Here is a 23,544-nt window from a genome sequence, read left to right as displayed (position 1 = left end):
TGTGATCTTCTGTGGCCAGATGTAATTTCCTGGGGTCTAGTAGGACTATAGTAAATAATAAAAAAATAAATCGCTATCAAATTTTGTAAAGAAATACATATTTAGCCCCATGCTCGAATGCCCCCGCCCCCCTGTCAAAAACAGCTAAAATCCCTAAAACGAAAGAAAGCAGCAAATGAAAAAAAATTAACACTCATCTTTTACTTTCTCTAATAACAACCTAAAACATGAACCTTGGTTGAAAAAAAACTAAAGTTGTCCTTTAACCACTTCAGCCCTATTTACATTTGGGCCAAAGATTTTTTTATACATTTGAAAACTTGAAATGGAACATTCTGCATAATGAGTACTTTTAGTAGTATATTTTGATGTACATTTACTGTACAATTTGAATTCAGGACTTTTACTTTGTAACAGAGTATAGTCTACGTTGCAGTATATTGATACATTTACTTAAGTAAAACAAAATGTCAGTACTTTTTTCCACCATGGCATAACACCTTGCAAAATGAGCATGCAACCAAGTGTAAAATCACTTATACTGGATCTCTTGTCCACTAGTCCCTCCCTAACATTTTAGTCTATTTTGTATCTGTTGACAAAATTGTCAATACATCCTTTCTGGGGTTGGGGTGGGGGGGGATGTTTTTTCTGTTTTTTGTCTTCTTTTTTTTTTTTTTGTCTTGTCTTGTCTTGTTTAAAAAACTTGATTCTGTAATTCATTGTTTTAAATGATGTCTGTATTATCATTAAATAAATCTTTTAAAAAAAAAATGTCAATACATTTAGCTTAGTTTAGTTTTCATTTAGTTTCCATTTAGTTTTCGTCAGTGAAAAAAAGTTAGTCGACGAAAAAAAAATGGTCTTAGTTTTAGTCGACAAACCGGGGCATTGTGCCGTATATATATATATATATATATATAGGGCTTTGTTCAGCGTGGGTCTGTGCACTTCCTCCACTATACCTACAGTAAATAGAGCTTCCATTAGCCGGCTACAGAACTTCAACTTCCTCTGTCTGTTGCCCTCTGGGCGAGTTCACGCTGTTATGACTTCTTGGATTCTTGCACTGACTCATGACTCATGAGCCTAGGCTTCCATTGCAATCACCTCAGGTTCTGAATGTATTATCAGAAATAGCTAAAAGGGAATTTTTGTTGCGCCCGTGTCACGGATTCTTTGGGTGACAAATCGGTAACTTTAGTTTATATCTTGCAAAGTTTCCTCAAATGCAAAAATATACACTGTACTCTGCATGGTATTACTGTAGGAGCCTTCTGCTTTCTGCTCCCTGAGTTCAAGGAGTTAAATTTTCATGTCAAATCCGAATGGGAATTTTAACCTATTTTGGGCGGGAACCCCTTTTGGTGTTAGCATTATGTTATGCTTTAGCTATTGAAAAATAGCAGATCTACAAGCTCATAGCGCGCCACCGAGTGGCGCGCTACAAGCTTGTAGGTCTGCTATTTTTTTTAAATCGAAGAACGACTGACATAGAAACATAGCCTTTTCAGAAAACTGTCTCTTAGAATCTGATCTCAGGTCAAAATGGGTTAATGGTGAGAGACTTTAAAAGGTCACATAATTCAACTCGGTGACTCTCCCAGGCTAATGCACCGCTTGGAACCGCATAGAAGAATCACTTAAGGATGATACTTGGATGCACAACCAGTGTCGTGCACTGAAGATAGCCAATATATAAGCACACAACGCATCGCCCGGGCCCTTTAGTACACTACAGCATCCATTCCACCCTGGTAAGTGATCAAAACTAGTTGTAAAGTATACAGACACTGAAGACTTTGCCATACACATAAATATACATTATACCAGCATCAAGGCCCGCCAAAATACCTTTTAGTCGACTACATCAACTGTAGATTTAGTCGGCTAAAATCTTATGACATTTAGTCGACTAAAACTAGACTAACACTAAGACATTCGAGGTGACTAAAATGTGACTAAAACCAAATGAAAACTATTGAAGAGACTATGACTAAAACTAAAATCAAAATGTGCCGCCAAAATCAACGCTGCTCAAAAAAGGGATATTTACTCAGTCATGACCCATAAAAATGAGTAAATAAGACCCCAAACACACGTCCGTCCAACCCATAGGGAAACAGTGCACTTATACTGTAGGCCTATGTGTAATCACAAGGGGGGGAGGTGGTGACACTCACGTTGTACTCCTCTCTGAAGAGCTTGCCGTCGTCGGCGGAGCGTAGCCGGTACTCCTCCTCCAGGTGGTCCACGGGGATGGGGAGGTAGATCTTTGAGGCTGAGGGGGACCGGGGCAGCAGGACCACCGTCTGTTGCTCTGTAGGGGGGGGGGGGGGGTCCAAGAACGCACGTTATTATTATAATAGTATTCCTCCCCCTCTGACTGAGGCAGATGCTTCAGATAGTCCCCCCCGTTAGTGTGCAAGTTGAACCACTCTGCACTCCTTTGTACCCCCCTGTCACGGAAGACCCTCTTTTTCACCGAGCGTTTCAGACAAACTAAACTATAGAAATTCTAGTAAAACATGAAGTATAGGATTTTGTATGCGTTCATAGTTCATACTTGATATGCATCAAATAGACCGATCTCATATTGTATGCGTGTAACTAATGAGACGGTCTAGTTTGCCCGCATCCATAGCCGGACGCTCGGGCTGAATTTTCACTTTGTTTCACTCCATTATTCCTGAATCGCCAGAACATTCAGGGGCTGGAGCCAGGCTACAGCATCCAAGCTTTAGAAATAAAACTCATATTTACATACATTCAGTGGCGTTTCCAGGAATTGTATTTTGGGCAGGCAAAATGTGTCAATTGTCGTCTCCCCGCGCACAATCGTAGCACTAGAGGTTTTCAAAGAGATATACCTGCCAGACGAGTAGGATACAAAAGGCTGAAAGGCATGCATTTACATTCCAATGGGTGATTGAGGGTCGCGCTCTACCGCAACGGCCAATTAGCTGTCCATTAATAGTTCTCAGGTCTTGTTTTTGTCCTCTCTTATTTCTCATTGTATGGGTTTTGGCCAGGCCAGAAATGGATTTGGACAGGCGGGCGCCTGCCCTCGCCTTATTGTAGATACGCCACTGTATACATTCACACATGGTTTATTATTTGATGCATATCAAGTATGATTAACCCATTTTGGGGCGGGAAGCCCTTTTGGTGTTAGCATTATGTTATGCTTTAGCTATTGAAAAATAGCAGATCTACAAGCTCATAGCGCGCCACCGAGTGGCGCGCTACGAACTTGTAGGTCTGCTATTTTAACGACTGACATAGAAACATAGCTTTTTCAGAAAACTGTCAGGATATAGAAGACATTTATAGAATCGTTCCCAGGTCAAAATGGGTTAAGGCATAAAGATGTTTTTTCTTCTTTTGTGTATAGCTACGAGACGCTGTGTGGGGAAAAAAAGAGTCTTCCTGTGTACATCATCAAAGCCGTAAATGACAAGCCAGCCCGTGCCAAACACCCCGTAATACTGCTTGTATGGTAATGTGTTTTAACCGTACGTGTACATACAGTACATGTGCAATTATGAAAATGCTATGTTGATCTTACTGCACACCATTGCAGCAGTGTCGTACGTACAGTGGGCAGTGTGCAATTTGTTTGCAGTCTGTGTCGCATGGCATGTTAACTGTATTATTATATATTGTATGCACTATGTTGTCATTGAATCTTTAACTGCAGATACTGTGTGTTGTTTTTTTATAAGACATTAAATCTCGGGACAATAAAGTCTATCCTATATCCTTTGCTGTCCTTGTCGCCGGGAAGCAATCGAGATCTAACTCATCTACCGATTTGCGCGGGGGGGGGGGGGGGGTGATTAGCATAACAATGCATTGACACTTCATTGTCATCAATGATTCAACTTAAAACGATCAGTTGGATCTCTTCATCCAGCCTATTGACAATGTGTGAGGAATTCAATGAATGTAACCTGTAATAATATATGAAAAATGCAGCCTTTTTTCTTGTTCTTCTTCTTTATTTTGTTTTGTTTAGTTGTATCCTTTGTTTTTTCCTTTTTCTTTTTGTACTGTTGTTCTTTCCCGTTTGTTGTCATTGCCTTTTTTTCCTCAACAAAAATTAAGTGAAAAAACAAACAAAAAACACAATCAGTTGAATCTCATAGTTGTTCGACGAGTACGATTTTGTAGTTGTTCTTTAACGTGAATTGGTACATAGGAAGTAGGAACCTGTACATGTACAGTACAAGATTGGGTTTTTGTTTAGGGCAATCGGTTCTACTACCACTGTCCTTTTGCACCATTATTAACACTTCATCTCAAAAACAGTGGTTAACAGAAAGGCGTAATTCTAATGTCACTGGATGCGTATCCCTCACCATGGGTTACACCTCAGTAATGACACACGCACACACACACGCACACCCACGTGTGCGCACGCACGCACACACACGCACACAAAGCCCTTGGGGACAGTCAGATCGGTCATCATTTAAGGTCACTGGTTGTTAAGGAGCCCAGAACAGCAAGAAAGGCCACTTACAGCATGCTGCAAGTCTTTAACGGATACCTGGTAACCCATACAGCAAAAATACATAATTCATATCATATATATATATTTCATGTGTACATAAACAGGCCAGAAGATTGTACTTTAAACTAGAAAATAATATGTATTATACATTTATAATTAGTATATGTATAATGTGATTCTTTATTAAATGACTATTTATGTTATTTAAGTTATTTAAGTTATGTCTGACCATTATTGTCTGTATATGCTGAAGAAATATATACTTTATTTTGCTGTATTTGTAAGTAAGTACCCACAACTAAGGCCATCATGCGTCGTTAAGAGCCCAGAATTTGAACACGGTTGAAAAGTGAGGTCTTAAGATCGTGTTAGTAACAGTGACCCGATACCTCCACCATGTATACCTGACCTGGTGGTGGCACAGTGATGTACAGAGTTTCTGAGCTGTTTCCAACTTCTAAAACACAACACAAACATAGTTTTCAAGATCATATTATGTCGAGGAAGACGTAAAGATTTTAACTGACATGTAAAAACATTCAGTCACTCGAGGGAACAACGGTCGGAACAATCACTCGCACATGCGCTGCGCCCGTGCTTGCGGTTATACGGTTAGGTTAAGGTAGGTTGTCGGTCTAATGACTGTCGGACCAATAATAGTGTCGGAACTAAAGCCTGTACCCGAAGTTATAAACTTAAACACTCTAACGCAGTAAACTGGACCGGAGTTGCACCTTATTTTCCCATCAACACCGAATCTCGTTGCCAAAAAAAAAGTAGCCGATGTACAAGCGCACAACGTGACGTGTTGTGAGCTTGTAGATCGGCATGAAACCCTAGATGTTTTGTAGTTTTCTTTCTTTGTAGTTTTCTTCTATATGGGTAAAAAAAAAAAAAAAAACAGGCAGTCTGACAAGTCTTATATACAGCACGTCATAAAACGTATTGTAAGCAACATAGCTGCCGCTAAGAAAACAACTGGGTGTGTTAGGTTTATATGTGCCAATGTGCAAGTATTGACAATGCTTTTTTCCTGCTCAACACTTTGGCACACCTAAAGCACTAAACACACTCATTAATTTTCTCGGCTGCAGAGCGGCGTTGCTTCACATCACGCAGTGTGATATAAGGTCAGCCTGCCGTGTTTTTGACCTCTCTAACCTGCGCAGGAAAACAAACTTACAAAATTGGCCTCGGCTCTCATACATGTGTCTCTTTAAAAAACAGGCAATAGAGAGAGAGGCTCAATCAGCGACTAGAAATCCGGTTAGCGTGTTTGTTACGCCTGCTGGCGTGGGTGTGTTCTGTGTTTCCCAAGTAAGCCCATATCCTACTCAGATCCCAATCGGAGAAATGTAAAAAAAAAAAAAAAAAAAAAAAAAAAAGGAAAAAAAAAAAGCAGTGGGAACTTGCTCTGCATTTCTCCCATTGTTTTGGTAGATAAGACATGCCTTCCTTAAGGGAACTCTCATAAGTCCAATAGCTGTCATCGTACATCAAGTGAATTGGCTCTTGGAAGGTAAACTGTATAACACAATGCATGTTGGGTTATGACAGGACGCAGACTCAATGTTTTTTAATTTCAAGGACCCCCATAACTCTGACAGTGTACAAATGGAACCAAATGGGTCCATTTGGTCCCATTTGTACACTGTCAAGAGTGACAGCCCCACTCGGGTCCATTTGGTTCCTAACTATTGATCATTTCGCTGGGAATCCCCTGGAAGGAGTTGAGTTTCAAAGAACTATGACACGTACAGTTACAGTACCTCCAAAGTGTATTGGACGTGATGTGTTATAGCCACTGAAACAAAGATATTATAGTTTACGTTTTCAGCCTAACTCTATTATCCCCAGGAAGTCAATACAGCTAAAAAAGACACTGGTGGGAAATCCTGTTCAGAGTGAGAGTGAGTAAGTGAGTGACTAAACACCACAGATACCACATATTATATACTCTGTCTTCCCTTCTCTCCCCACCTGACTGTTTGCACGTCCGTTGCTTTCTGCATGTTTCGTATACTTGTCAAAGTCACTGCATGTCATGATGACAGCCTGACTCTGTCTTGTCTCACTCTTCTCAGCCATGTCTCTTTGCCCGCCTGACCTGCCTGTCTATCTGTCTGATAACTAATCATGAGTGTTACAAGTGTTACCTTGTTCTTCCAGGATGCCATTCGGTATCTTCTTGTCGACTGTTGTCACAACAGCTTTCCTCTGGTTTCTTAACCTGCCGGGGAGAGAGAGGAGATGATTGTGAACACAGAGAGAACATGTGATGATAATAACCTTTAAAAAAACAAACGTAACATTACACACTGAAACAATACATTTTCTGGGCTATATCTAACAATGCAAAATCCCCCCCCCCCAAAAAAACTTTTCCACCTCCAAACGTGAAGTTCAATGTTATTTTCCAATCAATACTCAAAGCAGTTAATCTCTCTTACCATCTGAAGCTTGAGAAGCTGCTCTTTCTCATTAGCTGAAGTAGTGGAACACGGCCGTGCACCTACGCAAGTCCCAATATGTTACAGAATTTGCCTCTCCACTCTGGCTTTGCTGTGGGGGTGTGTGTGTGTCTGTGTGGGTGGTTGTGTGTGTGTGTGTGTGTGTGTGTGCTTGCCTGCCTCTGCCTTGCCTTGACTGCCTGCACTTTCAGTTAAGAGCAAGCAGCACGAGTTAGCGAGCAGGGCTTCCTGAACGGTCGCCGCCCTCGATGACTAAAGGAGGAAGCATTATTGTCATGAGCCAGGCTCCGCCCCCTCCTGGCACTCTGCCAGTCAGCTATGGTCCATAGGTGAGGTGCAGGGTGAGGGTGAGGCGGAGTGGGTGAGTGTTTCTTTTTTGAGTGGTGTAAACCACTCCTACAACTGGCTTTGTTAGTTTATGTGTCTGTTCGTACCAAAATTAGTTTACGTGTCTGTTCGTACCAAAAAATGAGCATGGTTGCTATGGTCACCCAGTTCACACGGGTGTGATTTCATTACGTCAGACCACAGTTGATCAGTCTATATAAGACCTTACACCACTCAGTTCACACGGGTGTGCTTTTTTAAATCTAAAGCCGGAGTTGAACTTAAGTTTCTGAAAATAGCCGATCTGCAAGCTCACAGCGCGTTGTGGAATTACCCTGTTGTGAGCATGTAGAATCGCTTATTTTCGGGCACACGAGAGCCGTGACTCGGCATAAAAGGTTCACCGCAAGCACTATAACGATAACTACAACTGTATCGTTGCCCGTTGTCTTTGTCATAGCTGTGATGTGGAGTCTGCCTCCACATGATTTTTAAAACCGTATCTTCATAATTATTGTTTGGTGCAATGTCCAATGTCCAATGCAACTATAGTCGCTACTAACAAAACCAGGCCAGTCCTCCACACACCGATGTAACTCCTTGCAACTGCCATTGGGGATAGTTGCATTGGTGCAGACTGGCTTACCTGAGGAAGTACCAGGCCAGCAGCGCGATGAAGAGCAGCAGCAAGGAGAGCACCAGCACCGTGGGCAGGATGTGGGGGTTGGACGAGCGGGCGTCTTCTGAAGGAAGGAACGAACAGGGCAGGCACAAGGCCAGGGTCAGGGAGCAACGGTCCAACCAGGGGACAGGAAAAGAGCTGGGCCGCCACGGCCATGGCCAGACGACCCGGGGGCCAAGGCTGTACTGTGAGATATGGGTTTGTGTGACTGTATACAGTGGTGTGTTCTAGTTTTTTTGGAGGGAATCGAACCCGCGTCTCCTGAGTGGGAAGCAAATATATCTTAACCAATAAGCCAAAGGGATATCCCTATGACTCGGGGGAGATGTTAGACTTTTAGTCCATCAGGCTGTTGTTGTGAGCCACTCTGCTACATATATGCGCGCGTGGCCAACACATTTAATATTGCAATAACTATTTTTAAGTTAACGTGTGAATTACTTAAAAACTCCAATGGCCAGTGGTCATTATCACCTCAACCCAATAACCACACAAACCTTAATTCACGCCACATTATCACATGAAAAAGGCTATTTGAACTGAAGTCTACATTCTGGCTGCCTCCAGGCCCTCCTCCGGCATATCAGATACACTTCCTCGGATGGTTACTGGACGGTATACTACAGTATAGCGTAACACGGTAGAACACACCTGTATACCAGTGGTTCTCAAAACTTTTACATATGGCGGAGACACAGGAACTTTGTTACTACAGACGATAAAGAGCACTCATCTTTTCAAGAAAAAAGGTCAAATTGTGGCTTATTTTATTCACGCCATATTCAGTTTTTTATTTATTGTTGCGATGCCTGTTCTATGTTGCAATATTTTATCCTTGACATTTCTGTGAGAAGCATACATGTACTGTCTGTAACATGTGTTTTTCTTTTAATAACACAATATCTAATAAATCAAATCAAACCCGCCTATACAGCAACTCCAAGAGCGTACGAATGGAATCAAATGAACCGGGTGCGTTTGGTTCCATTCGTACACTCTCGGAGCTACAGTACAGACGTGCGAGTGTGCTTCTGGACCCCTTTAACAGAACCCTGGGGGTCGCCTGGACTCCGTAAATCAAATAATCACCGAAGTGGAAAAAGCGGTACAAATAAAAGACTGGCTCCCCGGACTCCACTTTGAGAACCACTGCTGTATATGATTAGCAAGCGTCGGATTGGGGGTAAGTCCCCGAGACCTACGGTACTTAAGCTGTGGTGGAAACCACTGCAACTACTGTAAGTACATTTACTCAAGCACTGTACAATTTTGAGGTATTTTTTTTTTTACTTTACTGGTTTATTTCCAATTTGCAGTCTTTTACTTCTACTCCACTACATCTGAGAGGAAAATATTGTACTTTTACTCCACTACAATTATTTGAAAACTTTAGTTGTAGATTTGGATTATTATTACAAAACATAAACACTTCAACCCTATAAGCCATTTGAAAATAGCCAATCTACAAGCTCATAACGCGCCGTGATGCGACGCATTGTGAGCTTGTAGATCTGTTATTTTCCAAAGATTTGTATTCGTTTTATACATTTATGAAACTTCTGTATGATGAGTACATTTCGACCTTTTGTACTTTAAGTACATTTCTATGCCAATACTTTTTTACTTTTACTCTTACTTTTACTTTAAGTACATTTTGAATTCCAGACATTTACTTACAAGAGTATTTCTACATTGCAGTATTGATACTTTTACTTAAGACGGTTGTTTCCCAAGGATACTTACTACTTACTATAAGATTATTTAAACAGTGTTCATTCATCTCCGAAAGTGTAAAGATTTGACCCGTAAGGGTCGATGTATCTGTGTATATGCTTGTGTTTACACACACGCTCTGTGTCGAAGTCCAGCATGAGCGCGACGTTGAATTACGTACGGCCTCGGCTGGGCACAGCAGCAACACCAGCGTGCCCTGATTTAATATCAGGCTCCGGCTAGTATTTTGTCTGCAGAGAGATAAGCATCTAGGGGGCAACAACGCTCGTTTAACCCGGCAATAAGTCTTAGGAGAAAATGAGAGGGCTCCAAGCAAGCGGGGAGCCTCGTCCGACGGGCCTCTTGGCAGCCAGCGGTTTAAGCCGTGTTTATAAGCCACAATAAGCTGTAAATTACCGTCCAGGGTTTGCCGGGCTTCATCGCCGTTCTAGTAATAACAAGTCTGGAGGAGAGGCCATTATCAAGCATGCAGCCGACAAACAATAATCATATCTTGGGAGGGAGGGAGGGCGAGAGAGAGGGACTGTTGACTGCAGCGGGTGCCAATTGGATTGTGCCGTTGTTTGCATGTTGTTCAGTGTCGTTGCTCAGCCTCACATGCTTTCAGCTGAGTCACCACTGTTCCTTACCTCTGGTGTGGTTTCCATTGGCGGAGTAATTCGATGTTATCGTGGTTGCCACCAAAAACAAAACTGGGACCATTGTGACTGCGGGGAGAGAGAGAGAGAGGAAAAAAACACAGAACGAAGAGGGATATTAGATTATATACCACCCAGACAACGCTGTTACAATGTGAACATTCAAGCGAAAACACATGGAAATTGGATGATTGGCACACTTGTTTTCAAGCCACACAAAAGGCTTACTGACGGGATCTGAGGCGTTGTTTCTTTATTTGCCGTTGTCCCCGGAGAATGTGCTCGTCGGCGCAAAAAGTTAGCGGGGCAGCAATCACATTTTAACCGCGTGTTGTGATGAGAACTATATTATAGGGGGGTTTTCAAGGAGGTGTGACGGAGGTGAAGATTGCCTGGTCACCTGCAAGAGATCCACAGTGGATCTTGCACTCTCAGAGATAGTTCTCAGAGTTAACTCTAAAACCACACACACACCCTATGGGCTCCATTTTCGTCACCGCGAAACCCCTTATGCCTAAACTTCTTCGCCTTTTTTTTTTTTTTTTTTTTTACTATTTTGCAAAACATTTTTGAATAGTTAAAATGGCCAGTCTACAAGCTCACAGCGTGTCAATGTAGATTGTCTAGTTGAACTATTCAAAAATGTTTTGCAAAATAGTAAAAAAAGGCAAAGAAGTTTAGGGATAAGGGGTTTAGCGGTGACGAAAATGGAGCCCTAAGTGTTTTAACTCCGAAAGCCAATCTACAAGCTCACAACACGTCGCAATGTGAGCTGTTGTGCCCCTTGTGTAGAGAACTGCTATTTTGACGTTTAGGGGCCTATTAGTGTCATGCCCCAAAAATAGGGTGGATGTGGCTCGGTGCGAGCAGGAGCAGTGGAAACGAACAGCGAGGACTAGTGTGCACAGTGCAGCACACACACACACACACACACACACACACACACACACACACACACACACACACACACACACACACACACACACACACACACACACACACACACACACACACACACACACACACACACACACACACACACACACACACACACACACACACACACACACACACACACACACACACACACACACACACATCATGACGTGGTGCTGCTGTGACTTCCAGGGAGGCACCGTCACCATGACACGGCTGTCCTCTGCTCCTCCACCCACTACCAGGGTGTACACTTCTCATTTCCTGCCTGATGAGAGCATATGGTGACACACATCCACCACACATACATACCAGTGTTGATTTCGTCGACAAATACGTACCTTTTTTCACTGATGAAAACTAAATGGAAACTACATGAAAACTAAGCTATGATGACTAAAACTGAGACTAAATATATTGACAATTTTGTCAACAAATAGGAACTAGACTAAAATGTTAGGAAGAGACTAGTGGGCAAGAGATCCAGTACAAGTCATTTTACACTTGGTTGCATGCAATAGCCGATCTACAAGCTCACAACACGTTGCGCTGCGACGCGCTGTGAGCTTGTAGATCGGCTATTTTCAGCAAGTGTAAAATCAGCATCAAGGCCCGCCAAAATACATTTTAGTCGACCAAATCAACTGTAGATTTAGTCGACTAAAATCTTAGTATATTTAGTCGACTAAAACTAGACTAACACTAAAACATTCCAGGTGACTAAAATGTGACTAACTAAATGAAGTTTTATTCCAAAAACTAAAATAGAAATTTGCTGCCAAAAACAACACTGACACATTACACACAGACTGACACCTCCCCCCCCCCCCCCCCCCGTATGAGCCCAACTTTAAGACCCTGCAGTTCATGTTACAGACTGTTGTTTAGACTGCTGTCTGTCTGTCTGTCTGTCTGTCTCCTGCATGGACTCTGGCTCACTCACCGTAGGGGTTCCCCAACTTGGTTACCATTTTATGATGAATTCCTGTTCTGTTCTTTGTCTATATAGAAGTGTCTATTTGCAACGTCTCTAAATGTTTTGATGAATTGAACATGGTGGACCCTCTTGTAAACAAGTGTAATGCTTAATTGGGTCGTCCACTCACAGTTAACAGCCTTTGTATTGAGTTTGTGCTTGAAATGTACTGTAATTCTGCAAACTGTTAATAAATATTTCAATCAATCAATCAAAACCACACTTTTTCAGCTTGTATGACCTATAAGCGATTAGTTACGGTGTCTCTCTCAGACCCAAATGGACAGAAATGCAGTATGCATTAACCTGCACTATTTAACACAATTTGTGCCCAATTTCTTTTTTCCTTCAAAATCAGATCATATTTTGAAAGAATGAAAGGGCACATAATGTGTTAAAAGTGAAAATAGCAGATCTACAACATTATGTCATATATTTAATCACAAACCCATACAAATTGGGTTCCGATCCAATGTTTGGGAAATACTGGACTACTAGGACATGCAATGTAGAACTTTGACACTTTTGACACAAATCTCATATCTCATATTCAAACATATTAATTCATTCATAATATTCACTGTTGATAGTCTGTACATATATTCCTTCACATATTCACTGTTGATAGTCTGTACATATATTCCCTCATATATTCACTGTTGATTGACATCTAAAAACAAACCAAATGGACCCTTGTATACTCAGAATGAATCCTTGACATACAAAAAAAACAGAAGTTCGAGAACCACTGTATTATTTTTGTCCAATGTCAAACATCATACTCCCACTGTAATGTTCCCCAACGGCCACAAGATGGCAGAATACTCTTAACAACAAAGAGCCCAGCCCCAGACCTTGCCTCCACAGTCACATCCACAAGGCTCCATTGAGAAAAAAAATCTCTGAGCCCTCTCCCTCCTCACAAAAAAAAAGATCAAATCCATCCAGTCTGCGGGGGATTCTGTGGCTTTTTCATCTTCTATAGTTGTGGTGCAAAGCGAGGCAAAAACAATGCATATTCCCAATAGGATTACAGACGGATTACAAACAACATTAACCCATTTTGACCTGAGATCAGATTCTAAAAATGTCTTCTACATCCTGACAGTTTTCTGAAAAAACTGTTTCCCTGTCAGTCGTTCTTTGATTTTTCAAAAATAGCAGACCTACAAGCTCGTAGCGCGCCACTCGGTGGCGCGCTATGAGCTTGTAGATCTGCTATTTTTCAATAGCTAAAGCACAACATAATGCTTACACCAAAAGGGGTTCCCGCCAAAAATGGGTTAATATCAATATCCTCCCACGCTTATAGCCTACAGCATCCAGGCATCTCTCTCTAAGTACTGAAGAAGCGCGTGTCCCTCGCTGACCTCGTGAAAGCCTCCGCTGCTCATTTGTTTTCATCCTGTGATAACAGAGCTTTTTATCAACAATCCTACGCTTAACCACTTAAGCCCTATTGTATACGTTGCTGGGGCGTGCGATAAATAGCTGATCTACAAGCTCAAATCACCTGTTTTCACTCTTTGTGATTTGTAAAAATGGCTAATTATCTGATATTAACCATATGCTGTGCTGAGGGTCTTAGTGCTTGAAAGCAGCCAACATGTCTTGAAAAAGTGTAGATCTACAAGCTAAATAAACATCAGCTTTATTGTCACATCGATAGGTTTGCAGAAGTGAACAGCTCCCAACGCTGAGCAGCTGTTTTCCTAACTGTAAGATTAACGTTAGAATAATGTTTCAACCATTTATCTTGTGAGGACCAGGAAAACGTTTTAAAAAAAAATCTAAACATTCTAATGGAAGTTATAATACGAGAGTTCAACTGAGGGGCGGAACAAACCTTCAACCCATATCAGTGTCCTCCAATCAAAACCTTTCGTCCATTGTTCCAATCAGATTGGTCTATAGCTCTCGTCAGCGTTCCCTAAATGGATGACTCCTCCTTCCTCGTCTCACTCGTGCTATCCGTTCAGGTCAACCCCGCCACCTCCCCGCCAACACCGCCCGGCAAGCAGGCAACCACCAGGGGGCGGGCTCCGCCAGGAAGAGCCCCCTACTGCCCTAGCCCTCCATCACAGGCAGGATCTGCTCTGAGGCTCCAGAGATCAGAAACCTCCGATGGGGCCCGCCGCGCCAACGAAACATCACATTATACATTGTCATTATTGCTTAGATAATTACATTTAAATGGTAAATGGTGCATTTATATAGCACTTTTATCCAAAGAGCTTTACATAGATTGTGCGTTACATTCACCCATTCACACACACATGCACACACCCATGCCGGAGGAAGCCATGTCAGAGTCTTGCTCAAGGACACTTCAACACTAACTCTGGAGGAGCCCGGGATTGAACTGGGAACCTCGCGGTTCCCACCCGGCTGCTCTACCGGCCACTCCCACCCATGTAATCATATTGTAATAATTAAATATCATTCCATTCATTTGAGTGGTGAAGTATCTTGACTCATACAGTAGGTATAGTAACACATACACGCACGGTCACACACACACACACACACGGGGAAGAGCAGATATGGTCTGTAATGACTATCTGACACTGATCCAACAGTAGATAGGACAGATCAATGACATCACGTTGCTCTCTCTCTCTCTCTCTCTCTCTCTCTCTCTCATGACACCAACCAACCCCCAGCACATGTACTGTGTGCGCTGGTATGCACGCACAATCGCACATACCAAAATATATCCACATGTACACAAACGCACGTATGCAGGCATTGGGTGGTCAGGCACACATGCACTCCAGGCACACGCACAATGCACGTGTGTACACACACGCTGTCCATGGCATGTGCACGGGCGTCGAGCACACACTCATATGCATACACACTCACACAATGTATATTTGTAGGCATGCAGGCACACATGTCATGCACACATATTAACATGTGTGTGTGTGTGTGTGTGCACGTACTTGCATGGGTGGGTGGGTGGGCGCACACCAACACACACAAGATGCACATGTGTGAGCAGACAAAACGTGTGGGCGCACATGTGGGGGCTCAGACACCTCAATGCATGTAAGCATGCACACACACACACACACACACACACACACACACACACACACACACACGTCAAGAGTCTCAGGTGGATGAACGCAATCGTTCTCTCATTCACTCCAGCTAGAAAAGAGGCAATGGGAAGGGGAAACGAGAGAGAGAGAGAGAGAGAGAGAGAGAGAGAGAGAGAGAGAGAGAGAGAGAGATGAGAGAGAGAGAGAGAGAGAGGTAAGGGTCTCTCTCCCATCGATTCCGCTGTTTGAGCATTCAGAGGGGCTTCTCCCATTGATCTAAGCACCATGGCTTCGTTTCCTCTTAAATAAGCCAGTAATATTTCTCAACACAAATAGGCCTTGTTGTGTTTAAATAAATAAATAAATACAATAAATGAACGAACGAACGAACGAACAGGCAATTTGCATTCACAAGTATAACACTGAGCGCTGCAGCTACTCGCGCACACACACACACACACACACACACACACACACAGTGACCCTGTGCTGCAGAATAGCAGACTTAGCACTATAGTCTATGCAAGGCTGCAGGCGTGCGTGCGTGCGTGCGTGCGTGCGTGCGTGCGTGCGTGCGTGCGTGCGTGCGTGCGTGCGTGCGTGCGTGCGTGCGTGCGTGCGTGCGTGCGTGCGTAGAGTATGAAATCCTCTGTGTTAAATGAACTGGGGTGTAAAAAAGGTCTAAACATTTTGCAGTCCACCTCCAGTGATTCGTCCTTGTTGTCAAATAAATAGTAGATCTACAAGCATTGGGGAACTCATACAGTAGATATAAGCTATTTTCACGTAACACTATAATATGGCACTTAAGGGGTTAAATTAACACTGAGGTTGTGCGTTTTCCTTTTTTATTTTTTTATTCTGTGGCCTTGCAGCTGCAGTGATAAGAATCCCCAGGCCGACACTTTAGTCAATGAAGACACTGTGTGCATGGATGGGAGGAGGCTGCCGCAGTGTCCCTGCACTGGCACTGTCCTGGACACCACATGGTCCTTCACTGGCACTGTGTGGCATGGTGGCACACTGGCACTGTGGCATGGTGGCACTGTCCTGGACACCACAGTGTCCTTACACTGGCACTGTGTGGCATGGATGGGAGGAGGCTGCCGCAGTGTCCCTGCACTGGCACTGTGTGGCATGGTGGCACTGTCCTGGACACTGTTTACACTGGCACTGTGGCATGGTGGCTTTGTCCTGGACACCACAGTGTCCTGCACTGGCACTGTGTGGCATGGTGGCTTTGTCCTGGACACCACAGTGTCCTGCACTGGCACTGTGTGGCATGGTGGCTTTGTCCTGGACACCACAGTGTCCTGCACTGGCACTGTGTGTTTTTTTTTCTTCTTTAAAAATGTCAAAAAAGTGGGTCTAAAAAGTGGGCACCCTGGGTCACCATTTTGAAAGATTAAAAGGGCACATAATGTGTTAACCAGGGCGACTGACAAGGTAAACACATCAAATGCAGAGAGAGTATATGCCTCGGTACTCTAGGATCAAGAGTAATCCATGGTGTGTAAAACCAATCAATAAAAAAAATACCCGTGTGAAGTGAAGATATATACACATCTTTTATGGCCTTATGGACAAAACAAACATTAAACTCTGTCCATGTCAATGGCGTTTTAAATTTTTGTTTAAGGAAAAACAAACATTAAACCTGTATATAGGAGGGACTAGCGCCCATCAAAAATCACACCTGTGTGAAGTGAGGGGCGCTCTTATCATCGTACATCATCATGACGTAACATGTCTATTTGCTCAGACACATAATATGACGTAAATTCTCCCTTCACTGTCTATGGGAATTTAAGCTTTGTGTAGGACAGAAATAGCCGATGTGCTCGTCCACATATGACGAACATTCTCCATTCATTGTCAATGGGAATTTAATGTTTGCGTAAGACGAAAACCTACACGAATAGCTGCATATAGGAGGGTTAACATTCTGGACGGGAACCCCTTTTGGTGTTATAACTAAGCATTATGTTATACTTTAGCTATTGAAAAATAGCAGATCTACAAGCTCATAGCGCGCCACCGAGTGGCGCGCTACGAGCTTGTAGGTCTGCTATTTTTGAAAAATCTTAAAAATGCGGCACAAATCTTTGAATATATATTCTTTCAGAGCAAACGTTAATGGGTTAACCGTCTCCCCCTATTGTTTATTCATTGGGTTAAATAAGCAGTGAAGATTTCACAGTGTAGATTGGGGGTCCCGGAGATCAAAGGTTTGGGATACTGTACCAAATGTGGGGTGCATGCAGGGGGTCCGTGGCCTAACGCACATCACACTGGGGGTCCCTTGAATTGAAAAGAAGCCAGGTTGAGAATGACTGCAGCAGAGGAATGTGTGTAGGGAGGGAGGGAGACCTGCATTATACAGAGAGCCTACAGGCTGCCTGCCTGCCTGCCTGGGATGCATGGGACTCTGTACTGCAGCCTGCAGTACAGAGGCTGAGATGCAGCAGAAGGTCTGGGTCAATAGTCACTCCTGGAGCGATTAATAAAGCCTGACGTGCCAAGACTCCACGTGGGGGGAGGCCTGAGAGAGAATTATAATGAGAGGAGAGATCAGAGGAGGAGGAGGAGGCGGCGCAGCCTCCCCCTTCTCGCACCTCCCCTCCTCTTCAAGGACCAAATCCCCTCAGTATACCTTGCTTGTGTAAATGTCACCGGGCTGGGAGCAGAGCAGAGCAGAACAGCCGTGTTTCTTTTAGTGATGTGTTTGTGTGCGTGTGCGTGTGCGTGCGTGCGAGTGCTGGCTCGAGGTTATTTGCGAAGTGGGAACGCACAGACGGTAATGTCAGGGACTTTCCGTGACACGGGATGCTCCGTCCTCTGTGTGTGTATAGTACCTATGGCTTTGTTTGCTTGTTGGTTTGTTGTCCCGGGTTGAGCGAGAACGTCCCGGAGCTCCAGGGCCGTCGTCGTCATCATCGTTGCCCTTTCTAAAAAAAACGCCCCTCCGATCTCCACCCTGCCTCCATCCTTCATGCAGTCACATGATCCTCCTCCTTGTCCCCCAAGCCCCTCGCGCCTCACCGTGGGGAATATCCCTCTCATAACTATAAATACTCTCGCTTTCCATCCCTACGGATATCCGGCCTTTTCTATCTCTCTCTCTCACTCGATCTCTCCCTCCATCACCCCCCTCCCTCCCCTCTTACTCTCCTTGCATTCTCTCTCGCTGTCCAAACATCAACACAAACAAGCAAACAAACAAGCCAGATTTGTCGGCCCTTCCAGATTAACCTGCACTTTCGACCCCATGACTGCAGGCCAATTTAACCAAGTTAAGACATGAGCTCACAACATTGTTTCTGCCTGAATTTCTCAGGCGGCATCTCATCTCATTTTTGCTATTCGTCAGTGCATAAACCATTCATTCATATAGTCACTCTTTGCTTGGGTCAAACTGTGGTCAATAACAGCTTCCAGCGTTGTGGCGTGTTGTCTCGTCTTGTCCATTGTCCTTCCTCCATGCCGCAGCATGCACACACAGCGGTCACTCAAGGCAGTCGCTGAAGCCAGTCACCTGCCATCAGCTATGGGTGGAAATGGGTCATGTGGAGATGTCATCGACGCGGAAGCAAAGCTCCAAGGCTCCGGTGCTTATTCCCTGATGGAAGACATTTGGCACATATAGCCTTGGGGAAGGGTATTGTCCCGGTCCAGTCAGTTAGTCGCCTGCTATGCATGCATGTCCTCCCAGTTACCTTAAAGGGGCATTCCACTCATTTTCAACATTTTACTATGTCATTAATGTACCTTAGAGCTGTTGAAAAAAAATCATTAACATGGTGAAACACATCTTGATGATGTCATCAAGATGTGTTTCACCATGTAAATTATTTTTTTCATAATTACAGTTCTAGGAAACACAAAATGGGGGGACTTTTTATTATTTCCACACAACAGCTCTAAGGTATATTAATGACATAGTAAAATGTTGAAAATGGGTGGTTTTCCCCTTTAAGCATATTATAGTGTGTTCTCTGTCTACCATGAAGGCTGGTGGGGCCAACGTGATCCCGGGGCTGACAATAAGAGCCACAGTATTGGCAGAGTGAAGGATGTCGTTCGTTCCCTGCAGACACTACTAACTGTGGTATAGCGAGGGAAGAGAGAATTATAGACAGTCTCCCGAGACTAATAGCCGCAATCTGTAGCCAAAACAAGCAAGCGTGTCATTTAACGCAGCGGTTCTGAAAGTGGGGTCTGGGGACCTCCAGACCAGGGGTCTCCGAGGGCATCCCTATAGCAAATGGTTTTATGATGGCGACAAATCAGTTGTTGTTTCCGTCGACTAAAACTAAGACGAGAAATGTTCGTCGACTACCTTTTTTCACTGGCGAAAACTAAATGGAAACTAAATGAAAACTAAGCTATGATGACTAAAACTAAATGTATTGACAATTTCGTCAACAGATACAAACTAGACTAAAATGTCAGGGAGGGACTAGTGGACAAGAGATCCAGTTTTATGCTAGGTTGCATGCTGAAAATAGCAGATCTACAAGCTCACAACGCTTCGCGCTTGCGACACATTGTGAGCTTGTAGATCTGCTATTTTCAGCCAAAGTGTAAAATCTACCATTACAAGGCCCGTCAAATCACATTTTAATCGACTAAATCAACTGTAGATTTAAGTCGACTAAAATCTGGACTAACTAGAACATTCCAGGTGACTAAATGTGACTAAAACTAAATGAAAACTATTCAAAAGACTATGACTAAAACTAAAATCAGGTGCCAAAAACAACACTGCGACAAATTCAGCATGAACACTTTAACCCTATACACAATACACATGGGCTATTTGAGAATAGTAAACCTATACGCTCACTAAATTGGCGTCACTGTTGGTACAAAAATATTTTCATTTAGAGGGGTCCTTAACATGAAAACAAAGTTTGAGAACAACTGATTTATCATAATCACAACCACAAAAAGCAGCCAGAGGTTACCTAAGAGTAAGTAAAGAAAAAAATACATTTCCCTGTGCATAACATTTGAATACATCAGGCATTCTGCTTAACCCATTCTGGACGGGAACCCGTTTTGGTGTTTTAAAGGAGCATTCAGTGATTTGGGTGATTTGGAAAACCACCCAGTCCGCCCGGTAACAAAATGTGCACATGCACGCTCTACAGTGGGGGGAAGTGCAACAGGCCAGCAGCATGTGCACCAAGGCCCACCCCCAGTCGATCATGATTGGAGGAAGGCCCCTCTCATCCTGATTGGATGAAGGCTTTGCCACCCGCCACCAAAACTGAAACTAGGGTTTTTTGACCCCAGGGGCTCACTGGGGACAGGGAGGAACTCCTTATATGGTCAGCACACTCTATAGTAGGGAGGATTATCCAGAAAAAAAGAAAAAATAAGTGATATTTGAATTAAGTAAAATCACTGAATATACCTTTAACTAAGCATTATGTTATACTTTAGCTATTGAAAAATAGCAGATCTACAAGCTCGAGCTTGTAGGTCTGCTATTTTTGAAAAATATTTCGACATCAGGCCTAAATGGGTTAAGTAAAAACTGTGAACACCATATGGTTCCAAAAAAAGCGAGGCATCTGAAAGCACGGAAAGAAGTGACAAAGTTATACTTTCAACACAACTCTACAATAATCCACCACTGTGTGATGATAGCAGTTTGTCACCCACGTCGAACAGGTGCAGCCGTACATCTGGTGCGCGTTGAGTCACAACTCCCTCCCTGCTGTTCTGATGTCTCTAAATACCTGCTTTCTATCTTCACCCAGCACAGCATGGTGTGTGTGTGTGTGTGTGTGTGTGTGTGTGTGTGTGTGTGTGACTTGCACGCACGCACACTGCAACACACCTAAATGTTTAAAATGCTTCTTTTCCATTTTCTCCCCATGCAAGCTATAGTCACGACTCCCATTTTACCGTCGGGCAGAAATCCCTTATCTCCGTATTCTAGCAACAAAATTGGCAGATGCACAAACTCGAAACAATTTTTTTTTTTTTTAGCTCGTCGATCTATCTATTTTGCCCTGAAAAGTAACAGTTTTGGAAAAAGTGAGGTTTTCACCCGACAAAGACGATTTGGAATCCTTGGTCACTGCCAACCCTATACTGTCGAGTTTTGGGGAGGGTGTATTGTAGTGTAGACCAGTGGTTCCCCAAAGTGGGGTCCGGGGACCCCCAGGGGTACTTGAGGGAGTTCCAGGGGGGACCCAGCTAAATGATAGTTTGGAACCAAATGGACCCTTATGGGTCTGTAACTCAGAGAGTGTACAAATGGAACCAAACAGGTCCATTTGGTTCCATTTGTACGCTCTCAGAATTAAATTAGCATTGATTTTACAATATAAATGGGGGTCCGTAGACTAATGCATGTCAAACTGGGGGGTCCTTGAAATTAAACGGGTTGAGAATCACTGCTAGAGCCGTACAAATCTTCTCTTATGGGGGTCCCTGGCATATGTTTTCAATATCTATTCCGAAACATGCAAGCACACACACACAACACAAACACACGCATGCAAATGCATATACATAATAATAATCCTCAGTCTGTCACATTACACACAGTAGTAGGGAGAAGAAACAGCTCACTAATACAAAAGCCCATTTCAGAGCAAGCATTCCACTGTTCATTCCCCGGCTCCAAACATCAAACAGCGCCCGAGTGGATGTGTGTGTGTGTTCGCTCACTGTCACACTTTGTCTGTCGCAGTTTGAAAACCTAAGAGAGCTTAGAGACGTATATGAATTGCTTCTGTTTCTGACAGCTTCATTGTTTCTAGTGGATGAGACGTCCGTCCCCGTGGTACCGGTTTATTGTGAAACCTAACCCCCCCCCCCCCCCCCCCTCTCTCTCTCTCTCTCTCTCTCTCTCTCTCTCTCTCTCTCTCTTCTCTCTCGCTCTCTCTCTCTCTCCCCTTCAGCTGTGTTTAAATAAAACCACTACAGTGACATGATGACACTCCCTGCTCGTCTCCGCTATTGTCTCGCCTCTGACTCGACAATTAGCCTCCAGAGCCACATCCTTAAGGGGGGGGGGGGGCTTAGACTAAAGCCCAATTTGTGCTTCCCCTGCTCAAGGGTGTTGCGCGTCGGAAATAGCTACAAGCTCAGGACGTGTCACGCATGCGACATTTCGTAAGCCTCTGTAGCTTGGCTATATTTTCAAAGTGCGACACCGTCGCCACGCAACAAAGTACGAATTGGTCTGGCTTAGGGTGCACTCACACCTTTTATGCAATTCTCTGTGCTCGTTGGATCAATGCTGTGTTGTGTCATGGCCGCCTCACTCAGACCTTTACTGCATTGCTGTATGCTTGTTGGATGAATGTTGTGTAGTGTCATGGCCGCCCCAATGCATTTCCAATGGAGGTCACATGGTTTGTAGTCCACATTTTGGACTACAAGCTGTTGTATGGCTTTCGGCTGTGTTTCGACTGCGCCCCTCCCCCTCATACAACACAAATGTTGTGTCAAACCATGTGACTCCCATTGGAAATGCATTGGGGCTGCCATGACACTACACAACATTCATCCAACAAGCATACAGCAATGCAGTAAAGGTCTGAGTGAGGCCTTAAACATCTTTTGGAGAAAAAAAAACATGGTATTGTGTTTCTTCCCGACGTCTTTCTGTCCTGTAGAGTGTGTGGTTTTGTCTGGACGCCGCGGCTCTCTCTCTCTGTCGCTTCAGATAAATCAGCTGCGGGTTCATTTGGGAATGGAAAAACAAGTCAATGCTCGGGTGGATGAGCAGTGTTGTATATAGGTGCAGCAGGCGCTCCTCCCAGCCGTGGGACTGTGTTTACCCTCCAGGCCACAACAAGCATCGTCTGGAAGACTCACAACACCCGTTAGGGGCCATGCATGTCACCACTGGTGGGAAGTCAATTAACCCATTCTGACCTGAGATCAGATTATAAAAATGTCTTCTACATCCTGACAGTTTTCTGAAAAAGCTATGTTTCCATGTCAGTGGTTCTTCGATTTTTCAAAAATAGCAGATCTACAAGCTCATAGCGCGCCACTCGGTGGCGCGCTATGAGCTTGTAGATCTGCTATTTTTCAATAGCTAAAGCATAACATAATGCTAACACCAAAAGGGATTCCCGCCCAAAATCGGTTAAGTAACTTTACTCAAGTACTAAAATGGTAAATGATATAATAATAATATAATAATAAATAATATATAGCGCCTTTATATCCAAGGCGCTTTACATA

At 43.6% G+C, this 23,544-nt stretch overlaps 1 protein-coding gene across 6 annotated transcripts in view; it reads right to left on the bottom strand.

Annotated features, from left to right (window-relative positions):
- Nucleotides 1-23,544, bottom strand: part of LOC306914704 (receptor-type tyrosine-protein phosphatase epsilon-like) — a 113,647-nt gene that overhangs the window by 28,874 nt on the left and 61,229 nt on the right. For 2 of the 6 annotated variants that reach the window (XM_079491870.1, XM_079491871.1), the window contains exons 3-7: nt 10,360-10,437; nt 7,961-8,057; nt 6,673-6,746; nt 4,926-4,973; nt 2,184-2,320 (exon numbers count right to left, since the gene is read on the bottom strand). In XM_079491870.1, coding sequence (XP_079347996.1) covers nt 2,184-2,320; nt 4,926-4,973; nt 6,673-6,746; nt 7,961-8,057; nt 10,360-10,432 — 429 coding nt within the window. In that variant the 5' untranslated portion in view covers nt 10,433-10,437. Of the gene's footprint in view, nt 1-2,183; nt 2,321-4,925; nt 4,974-6,672; nt 6,747-6,966; nt 7,098-7,960; nt 8,058-10,359; nt 10,438-23,544 lie in introns of those variants that run through there. The other 4 variants (XM_079491872.1, XM_079491873.1, XM_079491874.1 and 1 more) reach the window with 3 other exon arrangements.

This window comes from Electrona antarctica (genome assembly GCF_951216825.1).
Source record: "Electrona antarctica genome assembly, chromosome: 22".
NCBI lineage: Eukaryota > Metazoa > Chordata > Actinopteri > Myctophiformes > Myctophidae > Electrona > Electrona antarctica.
Note: the sequence above shows the minus strand (reverse complement) of the source record. Positions and strands in the feature narration are given on the sequence as shown.